Source organism: Dendrobates tinctorius, unplaced genomic scaffold (assembly GCF_039654945.1).
Source record: "Dendrobates tinctorius isolate UK_male_01 unplaced genomic scaffold, ASM3965494v1 ptg000093l, whole genome shotgun sequence".
NCBI lineage: Eukaryota > Metazoa > Chordata > Amphibia > Anura > Dendrobatidae > Dendrobates > Dendrobates tinctorius.
Genome location: NW_027361761.1, coordinates 18,242,868 through 18,262,178, shown reverse-complemented (window position 1 = coordinate 18,262,178; position 19,311 = coordinate 18,242,868). Strand labels below are relative to the sequence as shown.

The 19,311-nt window shown below is 47.0% G+C and overlaps 1 protein-coding gene across 2 annotated transcripts in view; it reads right to left on the bottom strand.

The window, feature by feature from the left end:
• LOC141098590 (cytochrome P450 2K1-like) overlaps positions 1-19,311 on the bottom strand; it is a 170,097-nt gene that overhangs the window by 133,606 nt on the left and 17,180 nt on the right. For both annotated transcript variants that reach the window (XM_073586501.1, XM_073586502.1), the window contains exon 3: positions 17,080-17,242. In XM_073586501.1, the coding sequence (XP_073442602.1) occupies positions 17,080-17,242 (163 nt within the window). The remainder of the gene's footprint in view (positions 1-17,079; positions 17,243-19,311) is intronic.

The window sequence follows — 19,311 nt, the reverse complement described above, 5'->3', positions numbered from 1 at the left end:
CTAACACTTGAACGAATGTGTTTGGTTCTGTGGAGACGACACTTCTGAACACCAACTGACGCTGTTGGAGCCCAGGATTAGGCGAGGAGCAGGCTGGGGCCTACTGGATTTTGGCAGGTGAATGCAGCAGGAGACTTGCCATCTCCACAGCAGGGGAACAGCTGGCAGTGCTGAACCCCACTAACACTTGAACGAACGTGTTTGGCTCTGTGGAGACGACACTTCTGAACACCAACTGACGCTGTTGGAGCCCAGGATTAGGCGAGGAGCAGGCTGGGGCCTACTGGATTTTGGCAGGTGAAGGCAGCAGGAGACTTGCCATCTCCACAGCAGGGGAACAGCTGGCAGTGCTGAACCCCACTAACACTTGAACGAACGTGTTTGGTTCTGTGGAGACGACACTTCTGAACACCAACTGACGCTGTTGGAGCCCAGGATTAGGCGAGGAGCAGGCTGGGGCCTACTGGATTTTGGCAGGTGAAGGCAGCAGGAGACTTGCCATCTCCACAGCAGGGGAACAGCTGGCAGTGCTGAACCCCACTAACACTTGAACGAATGTGTTTGGTTCTGTGGAGACGACACTTCTGAACACCAACTGACGCTGTTGGAGCCCAGGATTAGGCGAGGAGCAGGCTGGGGCCTACTGGATTTTGGCAGGTGAAGGCAGCAGGAGACTTGCCATCTCCACAGCAGGGGAACAGCTGGCAGTGCTGAACCCCACTAACACTTGAACGAATGTGTTTGGTTCTGTGGAGACGACACTTCTGAACACCAACTGACGCTGTTGGAGCCCAGGATTAGGCGAGGAGCAGGCTGGGGCCTACTGGATTTTGGCAGGTGAATGCAGCAGGAGACTTGCCATCTCCACAGCAGGGGAACAGCTGGCAGTGCTGAACCCCACTAACACTTGAACGAACGTGTTTGGCTCTGTGGAGACGACACTTCTGAACACCAACTGACGCTGTTGGAGCCCAGGATTAGGCGAGGAGCAGGCTGGGGCCTACTGGATTTTGGCAGGTGAATGCAGCAGGAGACTTGCCATCTCCACAGCAGGGGAACAGCTGGCAGTGCTGAACCCCACTAACACTTGAACGAATGTGTTTGGCTCTGTGGAGACGACACTTCTGAACACCAACTGACGCTGTTGGTGCCCAGGATTACGCATGCCGCATGCAGAGGCCAATGGGCAGCGGTTTTTATGGAGGTTGTGGACTACTACTGATTCTAACCATGCTCCACTTAGGCCTCTGGCTCCACTGTCTCTACTATTTACCCTGGCCTCCAACCCCGCCAGCTACATCTCTGAAGTGGCGTCAGCACAATCTACACTTGTTCCTGTGTTACTGGTGCTCAGTCCCATCAGTTGATCCCCTGATGTTTGTCCGGCAAGTTCGCCAGCTCTGTCCTCATTCCCACTACTGGTTATGGGAATGTGGACAGAGCAGGAGACCTTGCCGGACACACATCAGGGGATAAACTGATGGGACTGAGCCACAGGAACACAGGAACAAGTGTAGATTGTGCTGACGCCACTTCAGAGATGTAGATGGCGGGGTTGGAGGTCAGGGGAAATAGTAGAGACAGTGGAGCCAGAGACCTAAGTTGGGCACGGTTAAAAATCAGTAGTGGTTTGAATGTTGATGGAGCTGGTGACTCTGCCGTCCACACAGCAGGGGATCAGCTGGCATTACTGAACCCCAGTAACACAGGAGCTAGTGTGTTTCTCTGTGCAGACGACACATCTGAGCGACAACTGGCTGTGTTGAAGCACAGGGATTATAGTTCAGGTGGTAGAAAAATGAACACACCAGCAGACCTGGATACAGTTGCCAACCACTAATTTAGTCTGTAAGAGGAATGGCAAAGTCTTTGGAGATCCAGGCCTTGTTCATTTTCAGAAAAGTCAGCCGGTCAACATTATCGGAAGATAGTCGCGTGCGACGGTCTGTTAGTACACCACCTGCGGCACTAAAGACACGTTCCGATAATACACTGGCAGCAGGGCAAGCCAGCACCTCCAATGCATACTGGCTAAGCTCTGGCCATGTATCCAGCTTAGAGACCCAAAACTTGAAGGGGGAAGAGCCATCTGGGAGTACAGCGACAGGGCAAGACATGTAGTCTGACACCATCTGACGGAAGCGTTGCCTCCTGCTGACTCGAGGCGTCGCTGATGGTGTAGACAATTGTGGTGGACACACAAAACTTTGCCACATTTGGGCCATAGTGGTCTTGCCTTGTGCTGCGGCACTGCCTCTGCTCCCTCTTTGTGCAGAGTTTCCTCCACTGCCTCGACGCACAGAGCTGCTTTGTAAAGCACTTGCAACAATGCTGTCGGGTGGAATGGAAAACATTATGGACTGCACCAGTGACTCTTCGTACTCCCGCATTTTACGCTCCCGGTTCAACGTTGGTATGAGCCTTTGTACGCTGTCCCGGTAGCGAGGATCTAGGAGGGTGTACACCCAATAATCAGCCGAGACGAGAATGTGGGCGATGCGGCGGTCGTTTCTCAGGCACTGCAGCATGAAATCAACCATGTGCTGCAGACTCCCAACTGCCAAAGAACCGCTGTCCCCTGTTTGAGGCGTGACCTCGACCTGCTCTGCATCACCCCACCCTCGCTGTACATACTGAGTAGAGGTTTGTGTACCTCCCTCCTCTGGAGAGATGTCTTCCTCCTCCATCGACTCCTCCTCATCCTCCTCACAAAGTGTCCCCTGCCTAGGCCTTTGTGAGGAAACACGTAGCGCAGACTGTCCAGAAGCAGATGGCATTTGGGACTCCTCATCCTCCACCTCTTCTGAAACCTCATCCCTTAGTGCTTGCAGTGTTTGTTGAAGCAGGCAGATAAGGGGGACAGTCATGCTGACTAGTGCATCATCTGCACTCGCCATCCGCGTGGATTCATCGAAGGCACGCAAAACGAGGCAGATGTCCTTCATAGAGGCCCACTCAATGGTGCTGAAGTGTGAACGGCGCACAGTGCGACTTGTTTGCGCCTGATGCAGCTGGTACTCCATGACTGCTGCCTGCTGCTCACACAACCGCTCCAACATATGTAACGTTGAATTCCACCGGGTGGGTAGGTCACATATGATGCGATGTTCTGGAAGGCCAAATCGTCGCTGCAGAGCAGCGAGGCGCGATCTTGCCGTGCTGGAACGTCGCAAGTGAGCGCACTCTATGCGGACCTTGTGCAACAGTGCATCAAGATCCGGATAGTCCCTCAGAAAGCTCTGCACGACCAAGTTAAGAACATGTGCCAGACATGGGATGTGTGTGAGGTTGCCTAGGCCAAGAGCTGCCACCAGATTTCGGCCATTGTCACACACTACCAAGCCCGGCTGGAGATTCGCTGGCCCAAACCACACATCGCTCTCCAGCTTGATAGCATTCCAGAGCTCCTGCGCTGTGTGGCTTCGATTCCCCAAAGAAATTAATTTGAGTACAGCCTGTTGACGTTTGGCCACGGCTGTGCTCATATCGGTCGTAACAGGCTCCTGCTCTGCTGTTTCTGAGGAACTTGAGTAGGAGGAGGAGTCTATGTGTACAGACTGGAGTCCTGCAATCCGTGGCGTTGGAAGAACACGTACAGCGCCACTCTCCAGATCCGTACCCGGCTCCACAACATTGACCCAGTGGGCAGTGAGGGAAAGGTATCGTCCCTGTCCATGGTTACTGGTCCACGCATCGGTGGTCAGGTGGACCTTGCTACTAACGGCGTTTAGTAGCGCATGTTTTATTTTGCCCTCAACATGTTTCTGCAGGGCAGGGACGGCTCGCCTGCTGAAATAAAAGCGGCTGGGCACGTTGTATTGGGGGACTGCCAATGCCATTAAGTCCCGGAAGGTGTCAGTGTCCACCAGCCTGAATGACAGCATTTCAACTGCCAGAAGTTTGGCAATGCCAGCATTCAGAGACTGTGCTCGGGGATGGTTTGCCGAGTAAGGGCGCCTTTTATCCCATGCCTGTGCTACCGATGGCTGTGATGGATGGGAACGTGCTGTTATGGGTGGAATCTGACAGGGTCTCCGGACAACAGTGGCAGAGGTTCTTCCTTGGCGATCCTGTGAGGAAGCCGAACCAGCAGTGTGTGAGCTGGAGGAAGAGGGCCCAACACGAACTGAAGAGGTGGTAGGTGGTGCTGTACGTTGGCCTACGTCTTGAGGGTGTCTCTGCAACTCCAACTCGTGCTTGGTGCGCACATGTTTCCACATATTTGTGGTATTGAGGTTGCTGACATTTCTCCCTCTTTTGACTCTCTGATGACACAGCTTGCATTTGACAAAGCAAATGTCATCTGCAACTGTGTCAAAAAAGGACCACGCACTGCAACTCTTGTGAGCGCCCGGTTTGCCTTTGGAAGGAGGAATGCTCCTAACGGGTGCCGAAGTGGAGGGTACAGGCAACCAAGTCTTCCCCCTCCCTCTGCCTCCTGTTTTGGCCGGTAGGGGAATCTCTTCCTCCGAGCTGCTCCCACCACCTTCCTGTTGCTCACGCCATGATGGGTCAAGGACCTCATCATCTTCCCTCCCCTCTTCAAACAGCTGCTTCTCCGGGGTTGTCTCGCCAGCACCGTACGCACCAGAAAGTGGCAACTGAGTCTCGTCATCATCTGATGCGTACTGAGGTGTGCTGACCATAGGCACTGGCCCACTCGCCTCTTCAGATTCAGAGGGACAAAGAAGTTGCGCATCACTGCATACTCCCTCTTCTTCACATTCAGGAATGCTGCTTGGCTGGCCCCCTCTTTCCAAGCCAACAGATTCCGAGAACAGAAGTAGAGATTGTGATGGCTCCTGTCCATGTCTCTCTGACTGCCTGGGCACTTTGGCAGGTGGTGAAGAGACAGATGGTTGCTCTTCGGTGCTCTGACCCTGAGAGGATGCGGAAGTAATTGAAGTCGATGCGTTAGCTGCCATCCATCCGACAACGGCTTCAATTTGTTCCTCCCGCAGCAGTGGGGTACGTTGAGGTCCTACAAAGCTGCGCATAAAGGACTGTTGCCTGCTAAAACTGGGGGATGCTGATCCACTGGTGCCCGCAGCAGGCCCAGAATCCCCACGTCCTCTACCTGTAGAATCCCCACGTCCTCTCCCTGCAGAATCCCCACGTCCTCTCCCTGCTGAAACTCCACGCCCACGCCCACGCCCCCGCGCCTTACTCCCTGCCTTCTTCATCTTGCAAGACTGCTTAAGATAGGCAAAAAAGGACAAAGGGGGGCCTTAGTGTGCTTATTCCTGAACAGCTGGTTACAGGTACAAGAAACACTAATTTTATGAAGTGTGTGTGTGTGGACTAGACTTTAATAGGAGCTGATGTGGCCTACACAAGTTCAAAATGTAGTGTTTGGTGAACTTTTTATGTGGTTTCTTTGTTTGAAACAAACTCAAAGTATGAGAACAAAGAATTGAAACTGATAGTATCACCAACTTTTTGGAGCTATTACAATGCAGGCAGGTAACCTACAATGCAAAAGATGAGGCTCCAAAAAAATTGGGTAATACTAATCTGGCTGCGCCGGCAGGGCACAAGCCAGAAAAAAAGGCTCCTCTATCTACTCCTATATAGTGTTTGCAACCAACCAATGTTGATGGATACGGATGGATGCACACTAATAGGAGAAGAAAAAATGAGCTGCACTCAGAGACAAATATGTGTGAGGCAGTGACGCACGTTGAGCGTCCTACAACCAGACGTAGCTGCAGGACACTCTACTCAGCGTGAGCTGCACTCACACACAGTCAGAGACCTCTCAGACAGCCGTCAACAGTGCAGCTAAGTGGGCACTGGCACTGACAGGCTGCAGAAAGGCTCCGCTGTGTACTCCTATATAGTGTTTGCAACCACCGTAGATGGAGACGGATGGATGCACACTAATAGAAGAAAAAATGAGCTGCACTCAAATAAAAATATGTGTGAGGCAGTGACGCACGCTGAGCGTCCTACAGCCAGACGTAGCTGCAGGACACACTACTCAGCGTGAGCTGCACTCACACACAGTCAGAGACCTCTCAGACAGCCGTGAACAGTACAGCAAAGTGGACACTAGCACTGAAAGGCTGCAGAAAGGCTCCGCTGTCTACTACTAGTGTTTGCAACCAACGTATATGGATACGGATGGAAGCACACTAGATTGAAATTATTTAAAAAATGCAGCTCAAAAAATAAAAGATGTATGAGGCAGCAGTGATCACACTGGGTGGCCTACAGCCTGACGTGGCTGCAGGACCCACTCCACAGCGTGAGCTGCACTCACACAGCCCTTGCAGACAGCTGTGAAAACAGCGCTGCTAGGGAAAAGCAAGCTACAGTGGTGGTTTATGTAGCCTGGATAAAGCACAATATTGTTTTTAGAATCGCTATTTCTAACTGTCCCTCACAGTCTTCTACAGCAGCCTGTCCCTAACTGAATTCACAGCAGAGTGACCAGAAATGGCGGCTGCGGTGGCTTTTATAGTGCATCATGACATCATTTCGGCAGCCAATCACAGCCATGCCAATAGTTAACATGCCTACATGCCTAACAGGATGTGCCCACACTTCGGAGGATTCCCATTGGCTTAATCAAAGCAAGCAGGCTCATAGCATGATGGGAACTTCCTATTCCGATTCCGATCCCGGAATCCGATATGAAAAAAGTATCGGAATTAAGTATCGGAATTCCGATACCGCTGATATCGGCCGATACCCGATACTTGCGGTATCGGAATGCTCAACACTATTGCTAAAGCATCACCGATTTGGTGACGCAGCAGCGATATCGCTATGTGTGATACTTACCTCCGACCGGCTCCCCCGCTGTCAGTCGTTGATCGCGCGAGATCGCGCAGCTCCATTTCCCATCGGGCGCTTCCTGCTGGGCTTCCTGCTGGCACCGACGAGCGACGCGTGGACGCGGATGGGAGGACGTCAGGATCGCCTCATCTGAAAGGTAAGTATCATCCGCTGTATCACTGCTGTATCGCTGTGAGATCTGCCTGTGTGTCAGCTCACTAGCGACCATTTAGCGATGCACCAGCAATCCTGACCGGGTCGTATCATTGTCGGGATCGCTGGTGCATCCCTAAATGTAAAGGGGCCTTTACCAGTCTATGTGAAGAGTCAGATGACTGTATAACTCAGAAGGGGATTGCAACATAATGCTTGGACTGGCCGTCGGCCCTCCTAACCCATGCGTGACAGCATGTATTTCTGTGAAGCTGTCACACTTGGCCAGGAGAACCAGTCTGAGCATTCCATTGCAATTCCCATTAATATTACAGTATACAGCTGTCTGACTCTTCCCTAAACCTCTCTGTTTCCCAAGATTATGTCTAATTTCCCATACTTGCATCTCTATTAATGGGATACATTTAAGCCTCACTCCAGTCTGATGTGGAATTACCTCTTTCATGTATGTTTGCTAAGATCTTTAGCACTTTATGACCTTTTTTTTCAAACTGTCTTGGAGTAAACTTATTTTGTTCATCTAATCTTGGGACAGGAGGAAAAGAAGCAAGGATAAGAGCCTCAATTCTTCAAAGCGCTTTTGCCAGAATTCTGACATAAAAAGTTATGAAAATTCACAAATGTTTTGCAATCACAAGTTTGGCCAAATTTGCAATATTCGCCGATATAATCATCAATTGAGTTGCCGAACATACACAGCACAAAAGCTGGTGTTTCCCATGCTGTGTGACAGTGTGGGAAACACCGGCACAGTGATTCTCATCAGGGGTGAAATCATCCCCACTGGTCAGAGAGCCGCAGTTCCAGCACTGTCAGCTGGCAGTGTGAGCACTCAGCTGTGATCGGAGGTATAAAGTTTACCTCCGTTCAGTGGTGTCAACTGATGGAACTACAGCTCCCATCATCCTATACCTGCAGCTGCTAATAACAGTGAGAGCAGCAGCAGATGGAAGTATTCATCAGCCGATCCTGTGCTGCAAATAGTTAATTAAAAAAACATGCATGGCTTTCCCTGTATTTTTGATATCCAGCCAGGCAAAACTCATAGCTGGGGGCTGCAACACTCAGCTGTCAGTGTTAGCAAGGTTAGATTTCAAGAATAGAGGGATCCCACGCTGTTTTTCAATTATTTAAATAAATAATTAAAAAAAGTCATGGGGTCCCCCTCATTTTTGACAACCAGCCTTGCTTAAGCATACAGCTGGGGGTTGGTATTCTCAGGCTGGTAAGGGGCCATGCATATTGCCCCTCCAGCCTAAAAATAGCTTGCAACTGCCCAGAAAAGGCACATCTATTAGATGTGACAAATTCTGGTGCTTTGCCCAGCTCTTCCCACTTGCCATGTTATGGTGGCAAGTGGGGATCATATTTGTGGAGTTCATTTCACCTTTGTATTGTCAGGTGACATCAAGCCCATTGTCACGGGGTCCTTCTCTGGTATCACACAATCAACAGAGCAAGAGGAGAGTGAACAATTCCAAGACCTTTATTCAGGCAAAAATACGAAAAGGTCCATATTCAGTCCACCACATAAAGGATAAGATAGTCCAGAATCTGAATGCAGTTCAGTAACAGTATAACATGTCCAGGGAGATGAGAGTCCAAAATCCAGCTGACAGTGATAACATGTTCCATATATTCTTCTTTCTCTCCGAAGTCCTGTCTTCACACCATGCTCTGCACACAGCCACTGACTTGCCCAGCCCCTGTCCTCCCCAGCCCCCTCATTATGTTCAGGGAGAGTCAAACTGGTTTGGCGGTTTTCAGGCCGCCTAGACTTGACAAAAGGTGCCTGGGGGATTATGACACTACAGGGGGTCATCAAGAGTCATAGATAAAAGTCAGGTTGCAGACATACAAGGCATCAAGATTAACACTATGCAAATCAGTGAAATAGCAATATACACAAAATGATATCCATATAGCATATCACCCCATCACAACCTCTCCCCCCTCATAATAAGTGAGCACGCTATGAGGTCTACACAGACCTCTGGCCTGCTCACTATAGTCCACATTGCTCAATCGTTTATAGTTCCTTGTACAGTGGCAGGGGTTGCAATAATTATAAGCACTTGATGTCCTTCCATAAATTCCCGGGTCCTGGCGTTACGGTCATACCAGGTTTCTTGACTGGACTGGGCCATTTGCTGTTGATCATTAGCCACTAGCTGGGCGAGACGATCTCTGAACTCTAAACTCTAGAACGTAGAGAATGATGGGCATTCCAATGTCTGCGATATCTCCCTCCAATTGTTCTTTCAGAAGAGTGAGAGGCCCACGGACCTTCTTGCCAAACAGATTGCTCCTCAGTGGGGTCCGGATGTTGTGGTGCTTGAAGGGCCTGTAGTCGGGTGACTGCTCCCACAAAATGACACTGTAACTCCCCAATGTCGTTCCCAAGGAGGATATCTGCAGGAAGTCCTCCCATAACTCCAATCCAGCACAGTTTTTCTCCAAAACCATAATCCAAACGCACCAAAGCACGCTGTATATATTTGCGGACACCCCCCGCCAAGACAATGGGAATTCCTGCACCCTGGTGAATTGCCTCGGGTCGAACCACACGGGTGTCAGCGATAGTCAGAAATGCCCCCGTGTCTCTAAATCCTGACACTTTGTATCCATCAATTAAGACATCCTGCAGGTGGCATTGCCGTTGCTCTGGGTAGCCAAAGGACAGAGGCTGAAGTCCGTACACTCCAGGAGGAGTATCTATGGTGCCGTGGTCGGTGGTCCACTCTGGTGGGGATGGTGGTAGCTCTTCCTCAGGCGAGATGGAGTGCACCAGATGCACTGGATGAGGTGGGGCTGCGTGGGGCTCCCTCCGAATCCTTGAGGGACATCCAAACTGCAAATGTCCAGGTTGCCCACACACATAACATCTCCTCTCTGTGATGCCCCCAGGTCGTGGTCGGTAACTGTTGGGGCCCAGGATTGGGAGGCGTTATAGTCAGCGGCTTGTGACTAGGTGGAAGGGCAGATATAATCTGAGGGGGATGGGGCGCGGGAGCAGGACGTGATTCATTGTCCAGAAGCCTCCTCCATTGCGGCCGGATAGTAAGGGCTTCATCGGCCAGGACTGCAGCTTTATCCACGGTACACGGCGTGCGCTCCCGGACCCATTCCCGTACCTCTGCGGGGCACTTGGCAAGAAATTGTTCTATAAGGAACGCCTGTATAACATCTTCCACAGTAAAGGCATTTTCTGCTTCCAGCCATCTCCGACATGCCTGGGACATCTTATGTGCATACATCTTAAACGATCCCCCTGTGGTGCAAGGGAGGTCTCGGAACTTGGCCCTATATGAGTCTGGGGTGATAGCATGGTAATCCAGGATAGTCTGCTTTACAATGTTATAATCCCGATTCCGCTGTGCGTCAATGGTTCGGTAAGCCTCCGCCAAGCTTCCGTTCAGGATCCCCACTAACAAATGCATCCAGCTAGAGTGGGGCACCTCCATCACAGCACACTGCTGCTCAAAGTCCTTGAAGAACCCCTCCACATCTCCGGAAGCCTCAACAAATGGCTTAAACTCTGTCCGGGTGATCCGTACAGGCTCCCGGATCGTTGGGGTTACACTCCACATTGCATTACTCCCTCTTTCAAGCTCCATTGCTTCTTGTCTCCTCTGTGCCCGGCGGGCAGCCTCCTCCTTGTACTCCTGGAGACGCTGGGGCCCAGAACCGCCATCTCTTCTTCGTACCACACCATCCACTGGCTTTTGGGGGTGGGGATCCCTGTCTCCAGTGCTCGTCCTTCAGACATATGGGAGTAGGTGGTCTGACTAGCACCCACCAGTAGGTCAATTAAGGCCTCTTTAGTCAGTCCCTGGTAGTTCAGGCCCAGGTCTCTGGCTCTCCTGTAAACTGGATACAGTCCAATTTCTGTACTCACTCTGTGGGTGGTTCTCCATTGGGTTACGCTCTGTTGATCCCACTGCTGCCACCAGTTGTCACGGGGTCCTTCTCTGGTATCACACAATCAACAGAGCAAGAGGAGAGTGAACAATTCCAAGACCTTTATTCAGGCAAAAATACGAAAAGGTCCATATTCAGTCCACCACATAAAGGATAAGATAGTCCAGAATCTGAATGCAGTTCAGTAACAGTATAACATGTCCAGGGAGATGAGAGTCCAAAATCCAGCTGACAGTGATAACATGTTCCATATATTCTTCTTTCTCTCCGAAGTCCTGTCTTCACAACATGCTCTGCACACAGCCACTGACTTGCCCAGCCCCTGTCCTCCCCAGCCCCCTCATTATGTCCAGGGAGAGTCAAACTGGTTTGGCGGTTTTCAGGCCGCCCAGACTTGACAAAAGGTGCCTGGGGGATTATGACACTACAGGGGGTCATCAAGAGTCATAGATAAAAGTCAGGTTGCAGACATGCAAGGCATCAAGATTAACACTATGCAAATCAGTGAAATAGCAATATACACAAAATGATATCCATATAGCATATCACCCCATCACAACCATGGATTAGTAATGAAGAGGTGTATGTAAAACACTTATCCATTGCTAATCCTATAGTTGTATGGTAAATAAAGACACAGCCAGAGTAAAGTCCTCTAAACACCTAATTCCACCAAAGCCCTTGTTCTCATGTTATAAAACTAAAATATAAAAACAACATACCATACCTGTCTGTCGTTCTGTCCCATGCCGTAATCCAAGATTAAGGCTGAGTTCACACGTAACGTTTTTTTCGCGTTTTCGTGGCGCTTTTAAACGCGCGATTTTGCCATGAAAACGCGAAAAATAAGCATCCCATGCATTCCTATGGGATTCCGCAATGCTGTGCTAATGCTGCGTTTTTTTCCACGGTGGAATCACTTTGCGGTAAAAAACGCAGCATGCTCATTAATTTAGCGGAATCGCAGCGATCCCGCACCCATAGGAATGCATTGTTCTGCTTACTTTCCGCATGTGGCTGTGCACACCATGCGAAAAGTAAGCATAACATTTGCGGATGTACCCACGGTCCGGAGGAGAGGAGACTGTCCTCTGGGCTCTGGGCACAATATCCCTGTAAAAAATAGAATTTAAAATAAAAAATATTGCTATTCTTACCTTCCGGCGTCCCGCGCAGCCTTCCCGCCTCTCTCCACGCTCCCGGTCAAAGTAATCCTTTGCGAGAATAATTTTAATTAAACCCTACTTACAATCTAGATTAATTCCACCGATGCCCTCGATCTTTTGTAATAAAACTAAAATAAAAAAACAACAATATACTATACCTATCTGTTGCTCTGTCACACGCCGTAATCCATTTCTAGGAGAGAAATAGTTTCAACCTGGTGCCAAAATACGAACGTCAAGGCTGAGATCCACTGTTGACTGAACTGCTGCGAGCTCAGCCTCAGTGACTAGTGATGATGTCACTGAGGCTGCGTTTCCAGCTGGGCTGAACTGCGGTGACCTCGGTGAGAAAAAGTCGTACGGTGCACTCCTAGTGAACTCGTCTCTGCACCATGAGACTATCTCAAGGTGCTATCGGGGATCTCACGCAGGTCACCGCAGTTCAGCCCGGCTGGGAACGGAGCCTCATTGATATCACTGCTAGTACCCGAGGCTACGCTTAGATCATTTCAGTCACCAGTGGTTTTCAGCTTGGACGGACGCATCTTGGCACCATCCTGATTGAAAACGATTCCTCCCCCAGACATGGATTACGGTGTGGGACAGAATGACAGACAAGTATGGTATATTGTTGTTTTATTTTGGTTTATTACAGGAGAACAAGGGTTTTGGTGGAAATAGGTGAAGTTGTAAGTATGGTTTAATTAAGATTATTAAAGGAGTCTGTGTCATTCACAAAGTAAAAGTAAAAGAAAAGTCAAAGATGCTATAGGATTTTTACAGGTTGAAAATGATGAAATGGTAAGACAGGATGTTGAGAAGGCTGAACTTTTAAATTCCTATTTTGCATCTGTTTTCTCTCAGAAAGGAAATGTAACATCAACTGTTATTCACTGTCCTATTAAGGGAATAGAAGAATCCAGGATATCTATAAACAGAAAGATAGTGAGGAAACACTTAGCTAGCCTAAATGAATTCAAGTCTCCAGGTCCAGATGAATTACACCCCAGAGTACTGAAGGAGATAGCAGAAGAAATTTTTGAACCCCTCTCTATAATCTTTGAAAATTCTTGGAGAACAGGAGAAGTGCCAGAAGACTGGAGAAGAGCAAATGTTGTTCCTATCTTCAAAAAGGGGAAGAAGGTGGACCCAGGTAACTATAGGCCGGTGAGTCTGACTTCTATACCAGGAAAGATCTTTGAACAAATTATTAAACAACATGTATGTCAATACCTGGATAAGAATGAAGTGATTAAACAGAGTCAGCATGGGTTTGTAACTAATAAGTCATGTCAGACTAACTTAATTTCCTTCTATGACGGTATCACTGATTGGGTAGATCAAGGAAATGCTGTAGATATAGTATATCTTGACTTCAGCAAAGCATTTGACAAAGTCTCTCATACAATCCTTATTGAAAAAATGATTAAGTATGGAATGGACAAGGCAACTGTTAGGTGGATTCATAACTGGCTTAGTGATCGGACCCAAAGAGTGGTCGTAAATGGCTGCACATCCAGTTGGAAGAATGTCTCAAGTGGGGTACCACAGGGCTCTGTCCTGGGCCCTGTATTGTTCAACATCTTTATCAACGATTTAGATGAAGGAATTGAGGGTAAACTGATTAAATTTGCTGATGACACAAAGCTAGGAGGGATAGCTAATACTAGAGAAGAGAGAGAGAGGATTCAAAAAGATTTAAATAAACTGGAGAAGTGGGCAGCAACTAACAGAATGGTTTTTAACAGGGAGAAATGCAAAGTACTACATCTGGGCAATAAAAATGGAAAAAGCATATATAGAATGGGAGGAATAGGGCTAAGTGACAGCACATGTGAAAAAGACTTGGGTATACTAATAGATCACAGACTGAATATGAGTCAACAGTGTGATGCAGCAGCAAAAAAGGCAAATGCAATTCTAGGATGTATTAACAGAAGCATACAGTCTAGATCACGTGAAGTCATTATTTCCCTCTACACCTCTTTGGTCAGACCTCATCTGGAATATTGTGTCCAGTTTTGGGCACCACATTTTAAAAAAGACATCAACAAACTGGAGCAAGTTCAGAAAAGAGCGACCAGAATGGTGACCGGTCTGCAAACCCTGTCTTATGAGGAAAGGTTGCAGGATTTGGGAATGTTTAGTTTGCAAAAGAGAAGACTGAGAGGAGACTTAATAGCTGTCTACAAATATCTAAAGGGCTGTCACATTGTAGAAGGATCAACTTTATTCTCATTTGCACAAGGAAAGACTAGAAGCAATGGGATGAAACTGAATGGGAGGAGACACAGATTAGATATTAGAAAAAACTTTTTGACAGTTAGAGTGATCAATGAGTGGAACAGGCTGCCACGAGAAGTGGTGAGTTCTCCTTCAATGGAAGTCTTCAAACAGAGGCTGGACAGACATCTGACTGGGATGATTTAGCGAATCCTGCTTTGAGCAGGGGGTTGGACCAGATGGCCCAGGAGGTCCCTTCCAACTCTACGATTCTATGATTCTATGATTCTATGATTCTTTCAATCAAAGTACTTTTTCCTGGGTGTCTGTGCTTTTTTTACAATGTGACTATGAGGTTAGTTATGGATGTGTCTTATTGACGTCTCTCCATTACTAACCTCAGGGCTTGATGTCACCTGACAATACAAAGGTGACATCAACCCCACAAATATGAATCCCACTTTCCATTTCTACATGTCAAGTGGGAAGAGCGAGGTAAGTGCCAGAATTGGCACATCTTAGAAATGTGCCTTTTCTGGGGCAGCTGAGAGGTGATGTTTATAGTCTTGGGGGCAGTAACCATGGCCACTTCTTTTTCTATTAATATCAGCCCACAGCTGTCTGCATAGCCTTTGCATGTTGTTAATTTTAGGGGGACCCTTCGTCATTTTGTTTTAGGGTCCCCCATTTTAATAGTTAGTAAAGTCTAAGTATGCAACGGTGAGCTGATATTAATAGCCTGGGAAGCCACATGGGTATTAACCCCTTCCCAAACTAGAAACATCGGCCACCAGCCATCGACTTTCCCTCTGCTGGTTACAAAAATAAATGTGGGAGCCCACGCCATTTTTTTCAGAAAAATAATCTTTTATTATTAAATACATGTACACTAAGCTGCACACACATTGTATTAATTGTATTTGTCAGAGACATCTGTATATCTACCTATTCTATATGTATTTACTGTATGTAATCCATCTTTTCTATCCTGTTGGTTCCTACTGTGATTTCACACTACTGCGGTTGCTGAATTGCCGGCTTTTCTATTGATGTAATATATATGCATATAAATATATATATGTGTGTGTGTCACTGACATCTATAATTCTATCTATTCTATGTGTATATATCTATTCTATCTATTCTATTCTAACCTGTGACGCTGTAATTTTACTGAACGCGGCACATGAATTACCGGCTTTTATGTTATTAGATAGACTTGGCCCTATCTTGGATTGCGTCATACCTAGCAGACCGGACATTCAGCGTCTCCCATTCGCACACCACCTCCTCACCGCGCCCCCTATCAGTCGGAGTCCCGCAAGGTTCAGTCCTAGGACCCCTGCTCTTCTTCATTTACACCTTCGGCCTCGGACAGCTCATAGAATCTCATGGCTTTCAGTATCATCTCTATGCTGATGACACACAGATCTACATCTCTGGACCAGATATCACCTCCCTACTAAACAGAATCCCTCAATGTCTGTCTGCTATTTCATCCTTCTTCTCCGCTAGATTTCTAAAACTTAATATGGACAAAACAGAATTAATCATCTTTCGCCCATCTCACGTGACCCCCCAAGGGACCTATCCATTAAAGTAAACGGCTGCCCACACTCTCCAGTCCCACAAGCTCGCTGCCTCGGGGTTATCCTTGACACTGATCTCTCTTTCAAACCACATATCCAAGCCCTTTCCGCTTCCTGCCGACTTCAACTCAAAAATATTTCACAGATCCGTACATTCCTCAACCAAGAATCTGCAAAAACCCTAGTCCATGCCCTCATCATCTCCCGCCTTGACTACTGCAACCTCCTACTCTGTGGCCTCCCCTCTAACACTCTCGCACCCCTCCAATCTATTCTTAACTCTGCTGCCTGACTAATCCACCTGTCCCCCCGCTATTCCCCGGCCTCTCCCCTCTGTCAATCCCTGCACTGGCTCCCCATTACCCAAAGACTCCAGTTCAAAACCCTAGCCATGACATACAAATCCATCCACAACCTGAGTCCTCCATAGGTCCATCTGTGACCTAGTCTCCCGGTATTTACCTGCACAAAACCTCCGATCCTCACAAGATCTCCTTTTGTACTCCCCTCTTATCTCCTCTTCCCACAATTGCATACAAGATTTCTCCCACGCATCCCCTCTACTCTGGAACTCTCTATCACAACATCAGACTCTCACCTACCATGGAAACCTTCAAAAAGAACTTGAAGACCTACCTCTTCCGACAAGCCTACAACTTGCAGTAACCACCGATTCACCAAACCGCTGCACGACCAGCTCTACCCTCACCTACTGTATCCTCACCCATCCCGTTGTAGATTGTGAGCCCTTGTGGGCAGGGTCCTCTCTCATCCTGTACTAGTCGTGACTTGTATTGTTTAAGATTACTGTACTTGTATGTATTATGTATACCCCTCCTCACATGTAAAGCGCCATGGAATAAATGGCGCAATAATAATAATAATAATAATAATAATAATAATAATAATAATAATTATTGTTTATCGAATGTATTATCAACTTTTTCTGACTTTAAGAAAAATGCTCGTGTTACCGATCATGAATCCGAATGTACCATATTTGTGCCAAATTTATGTTTGCCGATCATTTTCCGAACATATTCGCTCATCACTAATCGTAAGCTAATGGAGGATAGATCTGGTAACCACACGAGATCAAGTTGACTTTAAGGACCCACAATGTTAGTTCAAGATTTTTAGACCAGACAAGCTATTTACAAAGGAAATTAAATTGAAAAAGCAAATTCAATCAATCCCCCAATCAGTGGTAATTTTATGATTGTTACCGTGTCCTTTGTACATAACGTCAAGCAATGGCACTTTAGCTCTTCCTGAAAATTCATCTCCATGATTGACCAGGGCGTCTTTTACAGCCTCGTACCCACATATGACAACAACTTTCTCTACTCCTAATTGTAAGGTGTACACGGGTCCATACTTCTTAGAGAGCTGAAAAGTGAAATGACTGTTGGTTAGTGAATTTCTTAATTAAATTTTGCCTGATTTTTATGGTGAACATATTTTAATAGTAGAGAAAAATGTATTACACATGCTTTCAGAATTTATCTTAACGAACATTAACCTTTTTCCATCTAGGTCAATTTTAAGTTTTGTGCTTTTACTTTTTACTCCTCTTCTCCAAGAGACATAACCTGAACCTGAAGATCACAATGATGACATCAATCCCAAAATTATCGGTGTTTTTACATACATTTCAGTGGTTTAAAAATGGTTTGTTATGGAGGTATTATACTCTCTGCAGGTTATATTTAATTAACAGGATCATCAATTACCAAATGATACTCATCCTTAGACCTGGATCACACATGCGAGAAACTCGGATGAGTCTCGCATGTTAATACCCGACACTGCCGCCGGCACTCGGGAGCGGAACGCGCGGCTACAAAGAAATACATGCAGCCGCACGCTCCTGTCCGAGTGGTGGTGGAAGTGCCAGGTATTAACCTGTTAGACTCGTCCAAGTTTCCTAAAACCTACATTAATTTCCCGCTACCTTGACATTGCTGGTGACGCAGATTTTAATGGCAACTAAACCAGTGATAGTGAGTCATTGGTAGGAGATATGTCAAACTGATGTCCAAGAAATGATTTTTTTAACCATTTGCTTATATGAAAAAATGTCTTTATATCAGAATCAGTGTCTGGCCTCAGTCTATAAGTGTTAGGATTTGTGTATAACAGCCCATATTATTCCTGCTATAGGGTGAGTCTATGGTAATTTCATAGACTATGATCCCAACTCATCATTTGCACTTTGTTTAACCCTTTCACTACTGATCCATGTATATCCTGGCAATCCATTAGCAACAGCGATCACATCACAGGGCCGATGGGCGCATGGAATGACGAGATCTCTGTTGGTGTGTGTTAGGATATGTGCACATATGCGGAATTGCCTCGGAAATTTCCGAGGCAATGCCACATCTCCCTGCCATGGGAAATTCGTGGGAAATCTGCCTGCGCATGACCCGCATGTGTGGAACGCATGCGGTCACTGTCTGAGCATTTCCGGAAGCTTACCGAGGCCTGGACAATACAGCGCATGCATGCACCAGAACTGACTGCGATACTACATAATAAATATAACGGGAAACAAGCTGGAATCCTTTCTGACAATTATTATAAGCCAAATTGTGCAGAGTAAAATATGTATATAAACGGGGGCACTATAGAATATAATATATAAGTAATAATAAGCTAATAATAAGCTAATAATATGGGTATACGATAAAACGATTCTATATAGAATAATAAAGTGCCTTATTGTGAAAAAGTGATAATAAATAAAATAGTGAATATTTAAACTATATATATAATAAAACACGTGAGCAGAAAAATACTAAAAGACTAGTGCACAAGTGAATGTAATAAGTGGCAAGAAAGTGATACACTAATTAGTGAATAACTAAACATAATTTTTATTAATGTCAATAAATACCTAAAAGTGTGTCATGATCTGACAGTTTTAAATTGCACTGGGTGAACTTTTTTTACTTTGGAAAGTTCCAAGGTGTCTTGACTGTCCCCGGTGGTGGTTAGTGGTATTGCACTTTAGGTTTTTGTGCACTTAATTATGAATCAGGTGTGACACCCTATAAAGGTGTGCTAGGGGTGTGCAATCAGTGCCTGTGATATTGTGAGATTGTTTTCACTCTGAGTTTGAGAGCCTGGAGGAAGGATGGAGCTGGTGAGGAGTCCTGCGCAGCTTAGCCAGGGGGGACGTGTTTCAGCTATGGTGTCTGGACGAAGGGCTGGCATGGCGTGGTGGGGTTACAGTGATGGTGTCAGTGGGAAGTGTCTGCATGGGCTGGTGGAGTGGCGACTATGGAGAGTGGAACTCACCATGTGGGACTTGGCTGCTGAGCTGGACTCAAGCATGCTCGACTTCGTGTCAGAAGCTGAACTCATCCTTGGGACTCTGTTACTAAGCAGCTGCAACTGGTGGTGGACTCTGCTCCAAGGCTGCACTAAGGTGAAGGATCCTGTTATGGTGATGG